This window comes from Passer montanus, unplaced genomic scaffold, assembly GCF_014805655.1.
Source record: "Passer montanus isolate IOZ18808 unplaced genomic scaffold, ASM1480565v1 scaffold9, whole genome shotgun sequence".
In the NCBI taxonomy this organism is placed as follows: domain Eukaryota; kingdom Metazoa; phylum Chordata; class Aves; order Passeriformes; family Passeridae; genus Passer; species Passer montanus.
Genome location: NW_024374367.1, coordinates 16739065 through 16757411, shown reverse-complemented (window position 1 = coordinate 16757411; position 18347 = coordinate 16739065). Strand labels below are relative to the sequence as shown.

The following is an 18347-nucleotide window of genomic DNA, read 5'->3' as shown; positions in this document are numbered from 1 at the left end:
TGGTGGGGCTCAGTTACCCACCCCCAGCCCTGTGCTGGCAGGCTGGCAGTCCCTGTGCCCCCATGCTGCTTCCCAGCTGCATGGCCTGCAGTGCTGGGGTCAGGGGATGGAAGCAGCCCTTGGTTTCTGGCTGGCTGGCTCTGATGTGCCTGGATGTGCTTTCAGTGCAATGCTCTGGAGCATAGCTGAGGTGGGGTTGTGTTCAGACAGGGTGACACAAAGGTGTCCCCTCGCTCCCTGCCATCCCTCTTCCTTTGAGGACTTTAATACAGCCCTGAAATCCTCTCCCAGCTCTGGCTGCTTTACCTGTGAGTGCAGAGCATGCCTGTATCACAGACTTCATCCCTCTGCTGCAGGAGGTAGGGCTGGGGCAGATGTGACAGAGGGGAGGCTTTGATCCCTGTCCAGTCCATGAAGCATCTCTGCAGAGCTCCAGTGGCTTGCTAGGAGTGTGCTGGTGTTGACAGCGAGACACAGGCCAGCAAAGCCTCCAAACAGCTCCCTAGGACATGCACGGCCTCCCTGTGTGTCAGCTTGTTCCAGCCTTGTTTGTGTTTAATCCAATTTACAGTACCAGCCACCAAAGGTCCGTTCCCTGCTAGAAGTGGTGAAGCAGATGGTGCAGCCTGGCTGCCGTGCCAGGCAGGAAGGAGGCTCCTTGTGCTGGCAGCACCAGCCCGAGTGGTGCCAGGGCCGGGCACCCAGCGGGGCACGGGGTGCTGTCAGGACAGAGAGGGCCCTTCAGAGAGCAGGGGCTGTGCAGTGTGCCACTCTGAGGAGCTGACATGGCCCTGGGGCCCGGCCGTGAGTGCAGGGCCCTGGCTGGGGCTGCAGGCACAGTCCCTGCAGTGTGGGCAGGGCTCTCCCAATGGGCAGCTGCACCTCTGCTCCTCTGTTACCCACCAAAGGAGTGCCTGGAAGCTGTAGGAGTGTTGTATAGTCAAGTTGCTTAATTAGAGGCATCTGATTAAGGAACCGTGCTGTCCCCTTTGCACTGAGCTCTGTGTAAAGTGTCCATGTCTGTTCCATGAGATCTCCTGCATGAAGGCTCCCAGCACCCAGTTTGGTGTGTGTTTGCAGTCGTGTTCTCTCCCCTGCACACATCAGAACAGCCTGGGCCGGAGGGCAGGGCAGAAATCTGTTTGGGATTTTGTGGTGTTTTTCTCCTTTTTCTAGAGCTAGACACCGAATGTCCTTGATTATCCAGAGGAATTGGGCTGGGAACAGCATTAATGCAAGTGGCACTCCAGTGTCCTCAGTACTGCACTGAAACCTGTCACAGGCTTCCCTGCCCTCTTGGTCACTAGCAGTGGCAGGGTCGTCCCCATCCCTGGGGTTCCAAAGAGAAGTTAGACACAGCACAGTGGAGGTGTTCCCACTGTCCTCATTCTGGCCTCTCCCTGTGAGCAGAGTGAAATCTGTTTAGGAGCAAGCAGGAATACCCCAGCGTTTTCTGGGGTAGCTGTGGTTTATTTTGGCTGTATCTCCTCAGCTGCTCTTGGTGCCTCTTCAGGCTGAGGTGGGAGGCAGGTGTTAGATCCAGCTGGCCACCAATGCTGTTGGTTCCTGCTGGAGTGGTGTCTGTGTGGGACAGCCAGTGTCAGTGGCTGCAGGGTGCGTGGAGCCACACGAATCCTCACAGAGGGACTTTTCTGTTTGGTTTCTTATTCTCAGTTATAACCTGTGAGATCTCACCCTGTCTTTGCATTTATGTTGGTGTTTTGTTGATTTATTTTGTTCCATTTTCTCCCAGGCCCCCATGTCTTCCCCCTAAGCCACAGAAAATGAGGAGACCTAGGCCTCTCTCAGTGTATAATCATAAACTCTTTAACGGCAATATGGAAACATTCATTAAGGTACTTGCTGGCTTGCAGTAGGAGTGTCTGTGAACGCTGGGAATGGAATGGTGGCTTTCCTGTCCTGGCTGCTTGCCATCCTCAGGGGGTCCCTCTGGCCCATCTGCACCCAGCTGGCGTGGCCAGCACGGCTTTGCCTCGGTGATGATTTCTCTCCATGGCTCCCCTCGTGCATTCCTGGTGTTCCTGTCCCATCAGCTGCGTGCTCCAGACCCCACCCATGGCTGGTGGCCATGTGCACTATGAGGCAGTCCTGGCTGAGTGTCCTCATTGTCCTGCTGCTTCTACCCATCCTGGGAAGAAAGATTACACCAGCTCAGCCTGGCTCTCCAAGGAGCAACATACACCCCCCTTCCTGTTTTTGGTGGTCATCCATCCTTGTGGCTGAGAAGGAAGATAAAATGACCCCAGAAAGTGTTTCCCACTTTCAAGGACTGTCAGCCTGGGGTAGAAATCCTGTTGTGGGCTGTCCATGTTGGAGGGCACACAGGTGACCTCAGCCTTACACACAAATCCATCAATAACAGCCAGCCCAGCTGGCTCAGCCCTGCCAGCTGCTGGCAGTGGTGTCCGTAATCCTGCTCTGGAGAAAGCTTCAGGGGAAACACTTTGGGAAGCTGTAGAGACAAACTGTTGGATTAGGTGACTAATAGGCATCATCTGGCTGGGGTTTATTGCCTCAAGCTCAGCCCTAAGCCCGAGGGCAGTGTCTGTACACAGCACCAGCACGGGGAGTACTGGCCCTGCTGGCAAAGCCTGTAATCCCGTTAGGATTTGTGATTACTCCTGACTTAAACTGGCTTTTAAAAAAGTAATGCTCATTAAATCCCAGCTGGTTCAGCACTGAGAAGGAGGAATTACCTGCTCTAGAAATCCATCTGAGCAGGAGTGACCCGTGCTAGCAGAGACCCTTTGGGGACAGCTGCCTGCCCTTGGGGTGCACAGCCTCACAGGCAGCTGGGCCATTGGCTGCTGCCCAGATGTCCCCTGGTCACCAGTGCCCCCATGGCTGCTGAGTGCCCCCTCAGAGCATTGCCTGTTCCCCAGGCCAGTCTGTCCCTGTGCCCAGGCTCCTGGGAAGGGCCCAGGTTGAGGCAGGAGGAAATCCAAGAGGCTGTCCCTGCAGGTCGCTGAGGCTGGGCTGCAGCGTGCCCAAGGGCTCTGGGAGGGAGGGTGGGCATCCCAAAGGCCTGTGTTGGCCCTTGCTAAGCTGCCATTGCATTTGAGCATTCATGGCCTCCGAAGGAGATGCTTACCTCTAACTGAACTTATTCCTGCTTAATCTGTTCTCTTTTTTCCACTCTGCTGCTTTTTTTGTGCTCAGAGGAAGGAGGAATGCACGAACGAGGAATCAGGTACTTACTGGAGACCCATCTGTGAGACAGAGGGAATTGGCCAGAGATGTACTGTGCTCTGCTGGAAAAACTACTAGAATCCCAAAGAGAAATGTGTCCACTTGGGCTGTCAGACATGGCCCCTGGTCCCCTTGAGCTTCTGCCACAAGGGCCCTGGGCAGAAGCCAGAATTCGCCAGTGGCTCAGACTCAGGCACTTGGTTCCATACCCAGTGGTGTTTGTTGGGTTTTTTAGCACCTGCTGACAATGGCTCTTTCCTTTAGTGGAAATATTGTTGTAAGCTGTGTTATGGGAAGCTTATTCCATCAGCCAGGTATAGCACACTTTTTGTTTCAGCTCAGCATTCCACCTGTGGGGTGGAATAGCTGTGATCCCTCGTGGCAGTCTCCTGTTTGAGCCAGACAGGGAGCAGCAACATTTCACACACCTTAGTGACAGCTTTCTTGGGCATTTTTGGCTGTGCACAGTATCCTCAGCACTCTTTGATGGCTCCATGTTTGTAACACCTCCTTTCCTGCCTGTCCTCTTACTAAACTCCACAGCATTAATTTTCAAATCTCTGTTTTTGCAATCTTTAGTGCATTTCCCATGCTTTGTTAGCAATAAACCAGTAAATGTTTCTCTTCTCCTTTCCTTTCCTGAAGGATTCAGGACAGGCCATTCCACTTGTTGTAGAAAGCTGCATCCGCTACATCAATCTGTATGGTAAGTTGGCTCAGTGTGGCCCCAGAACCTGCCCAGGAGGAAAGGACTTGAGTGAGCAGTGGGAGCCTGCAGGGGTTCCCAGGGCTGCCTGCCTGTTCTCCATGGCTCACTTGGAATTCCCACAGCATTGGCTGGCTGGCCACCAGTGAGCACGTGCCCAGGTTCAGTTGTTTGCTCAGCCATGAGCCCTTTCACACCTTGATCTGGAGGATATGAGCACAAGTGAGGTGCAGCAGGCTGTCCCTGCTTGCTCCAAGCCTGTCTGGTGCATCAGCCCCTGGGTTCTGCTGTTTTAACCTGCAGGTGTTGCCCCACAGTTCCAGAAATCTCTCCTAAAGCGTTGTTCTCTTCCAGGCCTCCAGCAGCAGGGCATCTTCAGAGTCCCTGGCTCCCAGGTGGAAGTCAACGACATCAAGAACTCGTTTGAGAGAGGTGTGTGGCTGGGTGTGCAGCTACAGCAGGATGCCCTGCCTGGAGCATCCTGGTGGGAGGTGGTGTGTGCTGGGTGCATTAGCCAGGTGTAAAGCCTGTGTTAAAGCCCTTTGTGCTATGAGACATGAGCAGGTTTTATCCCTTCTGGGTTTCCCAGTGCTGTGTCTCTGCCTGTAGTGAAGAGTTACCCAGAGAAGGAGTATGAGAAGTAGGGGTACATGGAGAGGTCTTTTCCACAGTCGTTAAAAACACAAGAGCCATGAAAGAGTTTGCTGGGGACCTTTTCATCCTTCCTGCAGCAGTTTGCCAAGGGAGGTGCAGCATTCCCTGTACCTGCTGCCACTGCTGGCTGAGGAGGTGCCAGTGAATCTGCTGAGAAAATCACGCTCAGGATGCCAGGCCAGTGAGAAAGGGAAAGCAGCCCTGCTGTCCTGAGTGCAGGGGAGCTGTGACAGGGACAGTCCTGCTGGGAGTGGTGACCCTTAATCCTTGAGCAGTGTTGGAAGGATCAGGATGGAGGTGGATGGGCCAATGGATAAGGCAGTGTTAGGATTGTCAAAGGCTGGAGGATTTGCACATCCAATTTAGGATGAATTAGTACCCAAATCTCAGGGGCACTGAAAGCCTTTCACAGATTTAAGTCAGCACAAAACTATCCAGAGCCGTTGGGTCCATTCCAGAGGTGTGATTGTATCCTCCAGCCAAGCCTGTCCTCTCAGCCTCTCACTCAGTGTCGTTCAGACCTCCTCAGCTTTCCGGGCTGGTGCTGTAAATGAAGGAATGCACTGAGCTGGAAACAGTAAGGAGAAACAACCAATATCATCCTTGTTCTCAGGAAAAGTTTGAAATCCCCCAGTAAAACTGGTTTTCAGGAAAAATCAGCATTGCCATTGCACATGAGGAGGGTTTCTGAGCCCTGGAAAGTTTGGGTGTTCCACTGAATGAGGAAAACCTCTTGTGCTAGTGCTGCTTGATGGTGATGCTGGATATCAAACCTTTCTCTGGGCAGGTGAAGACCCCCTTGCTGATGACCAGAACGAGCGGGACATTAACTCAGTGGCTGGAGTCTTGAAGCTGTATTTCCGAGGACTGGAAAACCCCCTCTTTCCTAAGGAAAGGTTTCAAGATTTGATATCTACTATAAGTAAGTACATGTGACAGCTCTTCGGGAGCTGGGTGGGATGAGAGAAGCACTAACTGGGGGCAGGTGCAGCTGAGTGTGCAGCCAGGGCTTTCTGCTGAGGAGGGAGGCAGGTGGGCAATGGCACTTGCTGGAAAGGATGTCAGGAGTGTGCACTGCTGGGAGGGAGAGGGGACATTGCTTCTCTGGGGGGAACGAAGGAGGCACAATGACCTTGAAGTCTGAGAGGTGGTGGAAGTGCTGCCCATTTTGGCTGCAGGGTGATTTTATGTTACAGGAGAGGTGTTGGCATCTCTCAGCTGTAGGGGCACCAACGGGGGAACGTCTGCTCAAGGCCCTCTGTGGGCTTCACTGCCCGTGGTGCTGTCCCCCTTCTGAACGTGCCTGTTCATAACTGCTGGGGCTCTGGTGATGCTGAGGGAGACAGGTGATACCTGGAGGGCACTGGCACAGCGATGGGCTTGTACCAGGGCAGAGGAATGCCTTCTGATTTCTCAAGAGCAGTTGTTTTATGTAGTAGCTTTAGGACATTGACTGTTGCTATTCAGTTTTGATGTGTAAAGCAGCACAGCACACAGATAAAGGAAGGTGGTTCTGCACCAGCTCATGCCTGGACAGGGTTTGCAGTTTGGCTTGTGCTTTCTCTGGCTGCCCTCCACGGGGGCTGCAGAGCTGGAAGCCTGAGGGCACAGCCTGGGAGAAGGGGATGGGTCCCCTCTGGTGCCAGAATGTGCCTGGTGCTGCCTGTGTGCTTGCAGATAGGCTTGTGTTTGGCACCATCCCTAATTAATGCAAATTTGCACTATTTATTAAGCTTTTGGAATTTTTTTTGCAAACATCATCTGTTAATTTTCTGGGTGTTATTCTCTTATTCTCTCTCTTTATTTTTCCCATTTTAACAAGAATCTTCCTTTTCCTCATCTTTCTCTTCCTGCTGCTCTTGCAACTTTTTGATTAAGGATAGATTTTAAGTAAATTCAAGTGCCTTATTCTTGTTAAAAGTCTGACCTGAAGTGCAGCTGTCTGTGCCACACAAACACACATAAACATAGCCTGCACACTTGGTGTCCCAGCCTAAGCAGAGTGAAAAACATTTCCTTTTGCTCTTGGAGGGCTGGGGGTTTATGTGGAGGCTCCTCAAAGGCACAAGGGCAATACTCAGGTCAAAAGGCAGTTCCCAGAGTCCACATGGGGCTGTCCTTGTGTGTGCAGTGGTGATTGGTGCCCTCTTAATTCCATATGCCCAGTTGAAACATTTCTGGGAGAAAGGCAAGCGATTTGAGAGTTTGTTCCTCTGGGTGTCAGAACAGATATCTATTGTCATAGGGTTGTATCCAGTTCATATTTAGTTGGGTTTTTTAAAAGCAATAGCCTCTTTTGTAAAACCAAACTGAAGAAGTAGAGAATCCAGCAGGCAATAATGGGATAAATCAAATGGAAAAGTTCCCCATGTGAAATACTACAAAGCTTTCCTTCTTGGTATTGAGGCCAGATTTTGCTCAGAATTTAGATTAAATGGCAGCCTAGCTGCCACTGACATGCTGTCAGTGAACTTTATTGTGACTAGCAAATGGCATAGCTTGAGCCAGAACGAGCACTGCTGTGTGACCCGCCTGCTCCAGAAAAGCTCTGGTGCTTGTCCTCTGCTTCCTGTGAAACAGCAGCCACAGGATTAACTCTGGAGAGCACAGGGATAGCCCAGGGCAGGGCAGCCCTGAGTCAGCCCCCTCCCTTGGCAGGAGCAGGTGTCTGGGGGCAGCTCCGGGCTCTGCACCCCTCTGGAGTGGAGAGCAGTGGGTCTAAAGCACTGACTCAGCACTGGTCCAGCTAACCTGTTTCCTGGGAGTTTCTAATTCCTATTCAGAGCAGTAGGAGACAGGAGCGGAAGGGCTCAGAAGGATCCAATGCATGACCCAGAAGAGTAACCTGAATAAAAACCTCATTTAAAAATCTGCCCTAGAAAATCAAGCAGTGCTCTGTTTTCAGTGCCACATTGACTCAGGCTTTTGAGGAACAGAGGAGTTGTTGAGGAATGAAATGAATAATGCATAAACATTTATTTTAAAAATAAACCTATGGAAATGTCTTTATTTGCTGTTCATACTGCATCTGAACATAGAAATTCCCTGCTGGAGGAGCAGTGTCCCCCATTCTCTTCCTGCACCTTAGTACCAGACTAAGGATGACCTCTGGAGACAGGCTTTGTTTTCTTCACTTACTGGGCCACTAGATCTGGAACAAGTCCCTTGATGCTGAGCTGTCTGGTCCTGAAAAGGTTTTTAAAGATATGCTTTCTATCCGTGTGTTGCAGAAATTGAGAACCCTGCAGAGAGAGTGCACCAGATCCAGCAGATCATTGTCACTCTGCCTCGGGCTGTCATCGTGGTCATGAGATACCTCTTTGCATTCCTTAACCAGTGAGTGTTTTCCTGCTTCAGCAAGTTCCTCCTTGCTGTCCCTTTTGCCAGGGCTCCCCGGTCTTTGGGGCAGGAGTCCCTTGTGCTGTTGCCATGGGGAGCTGTGCATGGCTCCTTCCCGGCGCTGCTGGCCCTGGCTGCGTGCCAGGAGGGCACAGCTCGGTGCCAGGGCTGTGGGCTCTGCTGGGAGGATTCCCAGAGCAGGAGCACGGCACGGCAGCTCCTCCCTGTGTGCTTGCAGCTTGTCACAGTACAGCGATGAGAACATGATGGATCCCTACAACCTGGCCATCTGCTTCGGGCCCACGCTGATGCACATTCCCGACGGGCAGGATCCGGTGTCCTGCCAGGCCCATGTCAATGAGGTCATCAAAACCATCATCATCCACCACGAGGGCATCTTCCCCAGCCACCGGGAGCTGGAGGGGCCTGTCTACGAGAAGTGCATGACCGGAGGGGAGGAGTACTGGTGAGCTCTCTGCAGGGCTCCTGGGTACAAACACCTTCAGCAGGCCAGGAGGCTCTTGCACACTCAACCATTTAATTTAGTCTTACCAGTCAAAACAGGCATTTCATTTCCTTGTGCTGATTCAATATTTTAAACTTCAGTAAAAAACAACAGTAAAAAGAAGAAACTTTTTCTGGGGCAAGTACTAATACTGAAGATTTTTTTTTGAGCTGCATATCCACAGAAGCCTGTTCAGCAAAACAGAATTTTAGGTAAATTGTATCCAAATTTCTCCTAGGCTGGAAATTTTGAGTAAAGACCCATAGTTTCATTATAATTTGCTGGTTGGATGAAATCCCTTGGCCCGAGGTTAACCCAAACCTTTAGTTCTGTTGCTGGAATTCTAACCCAACGTTTAGGTCTGGGTTTAACAAACCAGGATCAATGACATACTTGACCTGATTTTCTACCAGTTTTGTACATTTCTGAGATATCACCATGCCTCATACTAGTCACCTGCCACCATCCTTCCTGGTGCAGCAGAGCAGCTAAAGGTGAAGCTCACTGTGAATTAGGGAATGGACATTTAACTTGGTGTCACTTTGTGTTAGTTTTGCCAAGCTCTACTAAAGACACAGGAGCCAACAGAACGTGACATTCTGGGCCTGGTGATTGTGGTGTGAGTGTCTGCAGTTCTCAGCAAGTTCAGGGGTCTGCTGTGATTTGAAATCAGAGAATCACAAATCACAGAATTAGTTAGGTTGGCAAAGACCTCCAAGACTGAGTCCAACCTTTGACACCAGCCTGTTGCCTAGACACATCCAGGTGTTGTGGTACACCCCAGAGGTGGGCACTCCACCCCTCCCTGGGCAGCATTAGGTGTGCTGGGTGCATTGGGAGCGGTGCCACTTGCTGTGTGACAGCCTGTGTGTTCCTCTGCAGTGACAGCCCGCACAGCGAGCCGGGCACCATCGATGAGGTGGACCACGACAACGGGACAGAGCCGCACACCAGTGACGAGGGTGAGCTGGGTGAGCAGGGGCTGGTCCGTGCCAGCAGGGCTGAGGCTGCAGGGCTGGCTGCAGCAGGGCTGGGCTGCAGGGCTGGCTGCAGCAGGGCTGGGCTGCAGGGCTGGCTGCAGCAGGGCTGGGCTGCAGGGCTGGCTGCAGCAGGGCTGGGCTGCAGGGCTGGCTGCAGCAGGGCTGGGCTGCAGGGCTGGCTGCAGCAGGGCTGGGCTGCAGGGCTGGCTGCAGCAGGAGGCAGCGCTGTGCTCCCCGTGTGCCAGCAGCGCCAGCCGCGAGCGCGCCTTTGGGACACGCCGCTGGCACTGCCGTGGGGAGGAACTGTGTCAGGGCTTGCTGTGCTGGAAGGGCCCTGGGGAGCTGAGCACCTTCTGCTTCCGACAGCTGCTGCTGCCCTGGCTGTGTCCTGCCTCGGCAGAGCACATCTGCCCTGTGGGGAGGAGGGAGGGCTCACCTGATGAACGGGGCCGCGGGAGGAGGAATGGCACAGGGAAGGGCACGGTGGGCCAGGTGGCTCCAGGCACAGGGAAGGGCGCATGAGGCCAGGTGGTTCTGGGCACAGGGAAGGGCATGGTGGGCCAGGTGGTTCTGGGCACAGGGAAGGGCATGGTGGGCCAGGTGGTTCTGGGTGCAGGGAAGGGCACAGGGAAGGGCACATGAGGCCAGGTGGCTCCAGGCACAGGGAAGGGCATGCAGGGCTGGGCGGCTCCAGGCCTGCTCTCAGCTCCAGGCAGGAGCCAACCAGCCAAAGGGAGGCAAGGGAGCTGCTGTGCAGCCAATTTCACACTTGGGTGGCCACGTTAATGGCCCGATCGGGGTTTCCGAGTGATTAACTGTGGTGCCAAGTGAAGAGCAGATGAGCAGCTGTATTTTGTGGATTTACATATTCCCTCTCCCCCTTGCCCTGCATACGCTCCTGCTGGTAGCCCAGCATCGTGTCAGGGCTGAGGGAGCCCTCCTGGCTCTGTCTCCTCCAGAACACTCTACTGATCCTCCTGTGATGTTTCCAGACACTCTGCCCACATGTGGGGGTTGCTTAAGGTGGGGAAGATGAATCTGCTGAAGTGGCCTGGCCTGTCCCAGGTGGGGCTGGAATGGGGCAAGGGTCTGATGCAGCATCCTCCGTGTCCTCCTTTGGTGTCCCCTCCTCCACGTGGGTTTGGTTCCTGAGCAGAGTGTCGGGTCACGCACTGCTGGATGCTGAGCCCACAGTCAGTAATGGGGCAGAGCAAGGTTCCGTGTTTAATGAGAATGAGGCAGATCTGGAGGAACTGGGGGGCTTGCCCTGTTCTGCTCTGTCATTTTCTGTCGGCCAGTCCCCAGGTGGGGATTGAAATGATCCACTGTCTCAGTTAATCAAGGCATGCTAATGCTCCAGCAGTGGCAGGGGTGGCTGGGGAGTGGCAGCAGTTCTGCCACCCAAGCAATGCACAGTGTGGGTCGCTCTGGTTAATGAGGAGAGAGACACTGCTGCTGCTTTGCAGTTGTTGCAATGGTTTCTTTAGGATTCAGTGCTCCCCAGCTGGAAACAGATCTGCATGTGAGCCAGGCTCTTTCACAGGCTCCTCAGTGCCCTTGGGTGCCCCAGCAGCTCCTGCTGTGACACACTTGGCCAGAGGCTTAGAGGACCCCGGTGTGCTCATGACCTTCCAAAGTGAAGGTCTGCCTCAGCCCTCCTGTATTTCAGGCCCTGAGCTCCCAGTTTGAGTCACGGGTGTTTGGTAGAGCTCACATTAGGAAAAGTGGGGAAACAGTGAGGCAGAGGGCTGCAGATGGCGGGGTGCAGAGCAGCTGCCTGGCTGGAGTGGTATCATTATTTCTGTGGGAATCCCCAAAGGGACATTAGTTTCTCATCAATAATTCAGGCCAAACTGTCTCCAGGATAAGGAAGGGAGGCGAAGATAAGTGGGGTTTGATCACAGCATCTGACATGGCTTGACAAAATCTCAGGCTGGAGGATAATGGGTTTGTGTAACCAAAGGCGGAAAATGGGAATGTTGGTGAGGGTGCCATATGCACAGAGGGGGATTCCTGCTGCTCCCCATCTGCTTTCTAGCTGTTTGTAATTGTCAGTAGTTTGTGAGTCTGAGAGGTCCAGAGAGCCTGGAACAGCACTAAGAATTGATCAGTCTGAAAACAAGAAGGCTCGTGCTCAGTGTGAGCTGCTGTGGGGGCGCTGGGCAGCAGCAGCACTGCTGCTCTGGTGAGGGGCTCTGGGGTTCAGCCTCCCGTGCAGGGCTGAGCTCAGCTGCCCTCGCTGTGCCTCTCTCCTGTGCAGAGGTGGAGCAGATTGAAGCCATAGCCAAGTTTGACTACATTGGCCGATCTCCACGGGAGCTCTCCTTCAAGAAAGGGGCCTCGCTGCTGCTGTACCATCGGGCGTCGGAAGACTGGTGGGAAGGGAGACACAACGGGGTGGACGGGCTCATTCCCCACCAGTACATCGTGGTGCAAGACATGTGAGTAAAGTGAGGGTTGTTCAAATCACGTACTTGCACAAGGTCCACGTCAGTCACCTAAAATAATCAGCCAGTTCTGCAGTTTGTTTAATGACTTTGGTGAGAAATCTGTGCCTGTTCACTTCTCCCTTTCTGTGCACTGGCTCCATTTGTTTCTCATTTGGGCTGATAAAGACCAGTACTAAACACTGTACCTCAGTGTACCTGGACCCCATCTCTCATTGCCTCCCCAGCATGGTGTGACCCAGGCTTACCACTGGCCTTGTCCCTGTGAGCATTGACCTGGATTGTTCAGTGCTCACCTGGCCTGTGGGCAGGTCCCAGGGCCCTTTGCAGGTGCTGCCTCTCTTACAAGTGCTGTGTCTGGAGTCATCACAGGGGATGGGGAGGCAGGTGTGCATTGTTTCCCAGCTCCCAGTGAAGCGGTGGCCTTGGTGCAGCTGCTTGTTAACCAAGGGTGGAGCTGCTGAGGTGGTGATGTCCAGGTTGGCGTGGCACCCTGGCTGCCCTGGGCACAGCCCTGTCACTGGTTGTCCTTTCCTAGGGACGATGCCTTCTCTGACAGCCTGAGCCAGAAGGCAGACAGCGAGGCGAGCAGCGGGCCGCTGCTGGACGACAAAGCCTCCTCCAAGAACGACATCCAGTCACCAACAGATCACATCATGGACTATGGCTTTGGGGGAGTGATGGGCAGGTAACTCACATTCCTGTCACCATGAGGTGGTCGCTGTCACAGGCGTGGGCAGTCGGTGTGTGGGTAGGGCAGGATGGCAGGGAAAGCTCTGGTAAGCACTGTAGGGTAATAGGAGCTTGGAGGGATTTCATGTGCACTGCTAATGGGAATTTAACATTCACAGAGGGTACAGGGGCCCTGAGCATCCTGGGATTGTGGAAGGTGTCCCTGCCCATGGCAGGGGGTTGAAACAAGATGACCTTTGAGGTCCCTTCCAACCCAAACTACTCTTACGATTTGATGCTGTCCCTTTCTTGGTACTGGCTAAAGTATTTGTCTTTCCTCTTGGCTGAGTCTTCTGAAGCTGGGAGGCTGGAATTTGGTCTGAGCTGAGCTCAGGGCTGAGCTGCTGCCTTGCAGCAGGTGGCCAGCCGTGGTGGGGCTGAGACGCTGACCTGGTGCGTGCTGGATTCCTTGCAGGGTGAGATTGAGGTCTGATGGTGCAGCCATCCCCCGGCGCCGCAGCGGGGGGGACACCCACAGCCCGCCCCGAGGCATGGGGCCCGGCATAGACACCCCTCCTCGAGCAGCAGCCTGCCCCAGCAGCCCCCACAAGATCCCCCTCAACAGGGGCAGGATCGAGAGTCCTGAGAAGCGCAGGATGGCGACGTTCGGCAGCGTGGGCAGCATCAATTTCCCAGACAGGAAGGCCCTGGCTGACAGCCACCCTCTGAGGTCGACCTGCGGCTCCACCCGGCACAGCAGCCTTGGAGATCAGAAATCCCTGGAAGCAGAAGCTCTTGCTGAGGTAAGAGGGCTGGGAGGGCACCTGGAGGCTGCAGGGGAGTGCCTGGAGCCCCTTCACCTCAGACACTGTTACAGTGCTGCTGCCACTGCTGTCACACCCAGCTCTGTTGGGATGTTATTGGAAAAGATGCTCACCCAGATGATGTTAATTTTCACCTTGAGTCTTGTGGGGCTGCTGGGCTTGGGAGTCCTGAGGCTTCTCTGGGAGAATATTTTCACTCATCATCTTAGGAGCTTAATAGAATTAATTGGAGCTAACTTGATATCCATGGCGAGCTGCTCTTGTGCCACTCACTCCATAAACATCCCTGTGTCTGTCCCTGCCACGTGCCATTGTCCTGTGTGCGTGGGGCAGCAGAGGCCCAGACATGCAATGGAGGCTGCAGGGTCTCTCCTGTGAGGAAAAGCCAGCCTCAGTGCTGTGGGGGAGCTGTGTGGGCGGGCTGGTGCTCACCCATCACTCCTGGTGCTCAGGATTTGTGCTCTTTGGAGCCGGTGACGTGGGGAGCACAGGGCACCTTTGTGCAGCCAGTCTGGGCTTCACAGCTTCTCCCAAAGCTCCTGTTTTCCCTGGGAGCTCTTAGCTCAGACCCCCCCTCTGCAGACACGCCTGCCAGGATAGCTGGTGGTGTGCAGGAGAGCGGGTGGTGCTGTGGCACAGCTGACGTTGCTTTGCGTTGGCAGGACATCGAGAAGACCATGAGCACGGCGCTGAACGAGCTGCGGGAGCTGGAGAGGCAGAACACGGCCAAGCAGGCGCCCGACGTGGTCCTGGACACGCTGGAGCCCCTGAAGAACCCCCCGCTGGGCGCCGCCAGCTCGGAGCCGGCCAGCCCCCTGCACACCATCCTGATCCGGGACCCCGAGGCGGCCATGCGGCGCAGCAGCAGCTCCACCAGCGAGATGATGACCACCTTCAAGCCGGCGCTGTCGGCCCGGCTGGCCGGGGCGCAGCTGCGGCCGCCGCCCATGCGGCCGGTGCGGCCCGTGGTGCAGCACCGCTCCAGCAGCAGCAGCAGCTCGGGCGTGGGCAGCCCCGCCGTCACGCCCACCGAGAAGCTGTTCCCCAGCAGCTCGGCAGATAAATCGGGCACCATGTAGGCTGGGCACGGGGACTGCGGACGCCGGGAGCGGGGCGGGCACGGCGGAGCCTCGCTGGCTGGGCAGGGGGGCAGAGCCCTGCCCGGGGAGCCTCTGTGCAAGGAAACACGCGTGGGGCCTGGGCCTGGTGCTGTACATACGTGTGTGTGTATGTACATAGGTGTGCACACACCCCATCCATGCAGAACCACTTCCCGAGCTTGCAGTCCTACAGCAGGAGGAGACGGCAGGTCTACGTGTTGGCACTGGAGAGCACACTCAGTGTAGAAGTATATATTAAAAACAAAGTGTACAGAATTCAGTGACTTTTTAAAACAGTAGATTTACCTCAGAAACTGGCTCTGAAATGTCCTCTCTTGAGACAGTGGGTTGGTCTGGGTTTCCAAGGCTGTCTGTGTGCACCTGGAAGCCCACACTGCAGCAGCTGTGCGCCAAGCAATACAAGGCCAGCCTGGAATTTATCTTCTGTACCTCTTGGCATTGAAAAAAAAAAAAGGGATGGGAATACAAGTGTGGTCTGTTCACTGCTGGGCTGTGGAGAAGAGCTGGAAATCCATACATGACCATGTGTGACTGGCCAGCAGGAGTCTTTCCAATCCTGAATCCTGAGATGTCTTCATGTGCCTGTGGTGCCCTGGCAGCAGGGACAAACCCAGGTGTGTGCCATGGGTGGGAATGGAGTGAAGTGAGTGTCATGAGTGGGACAGAGTGAGGCGTGTGCCATCACCCTCGTGCAGGAGGACGCTGTGCTGCACTGGGACTGTGGAATGCTGCTTCTCTGCAAGTTCTCAGAGTGAGCAAGGACTAGTGACCAAACCTGTGGTAAAGCATGGAGTAACTTAGAGTTTGGAGATTCTTCATCTCCCTTTCCCCACGTGCTTTTTCCTTTTTTTTTTTTTTTTTTTTTTTAAATCAAAACCCAACCCAGTGGTCTCTTGAGAGTCAGGCCTGAGCAGTGAGGAGGGGTCTCAGGTCAGAGTGGTTGTCCTGCATGAGAAGCATGAGCCGTGTTTGACCTCATCAGATGCAAAGCTGATCTGATGGGTGATACTTTGCACTTTCTGTACTGTACCATATAATACAACAGTTTGAGTTTATGCAAAAGAATCTACATTTTGTTTTACCAGAGAAAAAAATATGCAGAAGGCTGGGGATTGCATGGTCCTGTGTGATAATCCAGACTCCTCTGTAAGCACTGAATCCGAGATGCTCCGTGCTTCTCCTGCAGCTTTTCCTTGTACAGATTTCCATGCAATGCCCCATGGTTTGATTTGGCACTTCCCCATGGTCACGTGCTAATGTCTCCTGACATTCACCCTTCCTCCCCGCTGTCTCTGATCCTGCTGCTCTGTGCCTGGGCGAAGACGCCTGCAAGCCCTCCTGACTCACCCAGCAGCCACTTACCCTGCCTGGGGCTTTGCTTTGTCCCCCCTTCATCTTCCTCATCTCTCCAGCACCGCTGCGGACCCCAGCTCTGCAGGAGAAGCAGCCTGACTTCTGGAAGCAGCGGAGGCACTGCCCAGGGTGGCAGAACCCGTCAGTCCTGCCGTGGCCCGTGTGTCCTCGGCTAGGGAGCTGCCACGCGTGCAGACTGCCTGTACACTGACGCCTGTACCTGTGTGCCTGTGCTTCCACAGCTGCACCCACAGCTCACCTCACGGCTGCGCCCTGTGCACGGGCACAGAGCTGACACCACAGCCGTGGGACTGGCTGGTGCCCGTCCCGTGCCCGGCCCCACGTCCCCTCGCGCCCCGCTCTGCCAGCCCTGTAAATATCGCTGTACTTGCTTATCTGCTCGAAAGTAACTGTTAACCTGTAAACTGTACAAAAATAGGCTCAAACTAGATAAAGCCAATGCCACTCAACAAATCTTTGCACTTAGTAGGTAGCTCAATGTAAAAATAAACCCAGTAATAATAATAGTAATCGCGAAGGGAAGCGAAGCCGCCGGCACCCCTCGCAGAGCCCGTGGGGAGCAGCTCTGCCCATGGCCCTCCCTGCCACGCTGGCAGGGCAGACGGCGTGTGTGCGTGTCTGTGAACGTCCTCGGCGTTTGGTTCACGTTGGTGTTTATTTCTCCATCACCCCCTTTCCTGGCGCAGCCCCTGGGCACTGCCCGGCCTGGCGCGGCGGCTGCGGGTGCTCGGCCAGGCCGGGCTGGTCGGGGACCTGTGCTGGGGAGGGAAGGACCCATTTGGCACGAGTGCTGTGTGGCCATTGCCAGTAATTATTACTTTTGTTTCCATTTAGTTCCTGGAGAACATTCACTTTGCCAGTTTTCTGGTTTTTGTATGCTTTCTGAGATGACTTGAGAGCAAACCCATCTTCATTAGGGGTTTTATTTCCTCCCTTACTTTTGACCATACGGTACAAATTCCAGTGTCTTTCTATTAAATTATTGCCTTCCACTTTCCTTTGTTTTGTTTTGTTGTGGGTTTTTAATACAATTGTTTTCTTATCTTTAAGTGCCTTTTTGAGCACCAAAACAAACGGTTGGAGTTCAGGCCTGGGGGCTGTGCACACATGGGTTCGTCTGGGCAGTTGTGTTGTGCTGGGGGTGATTGCTTTTGAAGTCCTTCCATTTTTCTGTTTAATGAAAAGGGAATCAAGAATTTTTGTTGGAGAATAAACTCCCCCTTTGTAATATGGTATTCCAAGTGTAGTTTTAACTACTGTAAATTTAAGGGAAGAAATGTATTTTTCTGTAAGCGAACTTGGCACAAAATCGAACCACATGCGTTGTAGGAGCATCATAACTGGAACTCGCTCATGGTTTGTGAGTGACTGACTCCGATCCTCGGTACCTCCCTGAGGGCACAGACTGTGTGTGGGCTTCAGGCTTCACAGAGCTTCACTGTGACGGCCCACGGCCGAGCTGCCGCCGGAGCCGGGCTGGGTGAGCTGTGCCCTGGGCTGGGTGAGCTGTGCCCCGGGCTGCGGAGGGCGGCTGCTCAGGGCAGCTGTGTCTGCTGTGCAGAGCGAACGCCGCTCTGGGCTCGGCTCTGGGCTCAGCCCTGTCCAGCCATGGCCTGCCATGAGGGGAGTGTGGTGGCACGCGCCGCTCTGGGCTCAGCCCTGTCCAGCCCTGCCAGCCATGGCCTGCCATGAGGGGAGTGTGGTGGCACTTGTGTCATCCATCCCAGCCGTGGCCATGGCCCTGCCATGAGGGGAGCGCAGTGGCACTGCGGCCCTGCCATCCAGCCCGGCCATGGCCATGGCCTGCCATGGTGCTGAGGGGAGTGTGGTGGCACTGTGGCCCTGCCCCATCCATCCCAGCCATGGCTATGGCCTGCCATGGGGCTGAGGAGAGCACGATGGCACCGTGGCCCTGCCCCATGTCAGCCATGGCCCTACCGTGAGAGGAGCGCGGTGGCACCGTGGCCCTGCCATGAGGGGAGCACGATGGCACCGTGGCCCTGCCCCATCCCAGCCATGGCCCTGCTGTGAGAGGAGCACAGTGGCACCATGGGCCCTGCCATGAGGGGAGTGCGGTGGCACCATGTCCCTGCAGTGTCCAGCCCAGCCATGGCCATGGCCCTGCCATGAGGGGAGCACGGTGGCACTGCAGCCCTGCCCCATGCCAGCCATGGCCCTGCTGTGAGAGGAGCACAGTGGCACCATGGCCCTGCCATGAGGGGAGCGCGGTGGCACCGTGTCCCTGCAGTGTCCAGCCCGGCCATGGCCCTGCCGTGAGGGGAGCGCGGTGGCACCCCCCGTGCCCTGGACAGGCCCTCAGCGCCGGAGCGCGGGCCCGGGCGGCCATGACTGCACTTTGTTCCTTAGGCTGAAGTCCCTGGTAGGTGGTTGTTGTGTCCCGGGTGTGTAATTTGCCTAGCAGTGTTGTGGTTCTCGCGGGGCGGCAGTAGATGTCCCGAGTCTGATTTGCTTTGCGTGGCTGGGCTGCGGGGTCTGGGGGGGCCGGGGCTGGTTG

At 54.9% G+C, this 18347-nt stretch overlaps 1 protein-coding gene across 7 annotated transcripts in view; it reads left to right on the top strand.

Annotated features, from left to right (window-relative positions):
- The window catches only part of SRGAP3 (SLIT-ROBO Rho GTPase activating protein 3), a 76322-nt gene extending 60802 nt beyond the window's left edge, over positions 1-15520 (top strand). For 2 of the 7 annotated variants that reach the window (XM_039734387.1, XM_039734385.1), the window contains 11 exons: positions 3181-3211; positions 3856-3916; positions 4271-4348; positions 5358-5492; positions 7801-7906; positions 8148-8375; positions 9297-9376; positions 11655-11835; positions 12380-12529; positions 12989-13316; positions 14000-15520. In XM_039734387.1, the coding sequence (XP_039590321.1) occupies positions 3181-3211; positions 3856-3916; positions 4271-4348; positions 5358-5492; positions 7801-7906; positions 8148-8375; positions 9297-9376; positions 11655-11835; positions 12380-12529; positions 12989-13316; positions 14000-14416 (1795 nt within the window). In that variant the 3' untranslated portion in view covers positions 14417-15520. Of the gene's footprint in view, positions 1-1753; positions 1857-3180; positions 3212-3855; positions 3917-4270; positions 4349-5357; positions 5493-7800; positions 7907-8147; positions 8376-9296; positions 9386-11654; positions 11836-12379; positions 12530-12988; positions 13317-13999 lie in introns of all 7 variants that reach the window. The other 5 variants (XM_039734382.1, XM_039734381.1, XM_039734386.1 and 2 more) reach the window with 4 other exon arrangements.
- The last annotated feature ends 2827 nt before the right edge of the window (positions 15521-18347 follow it).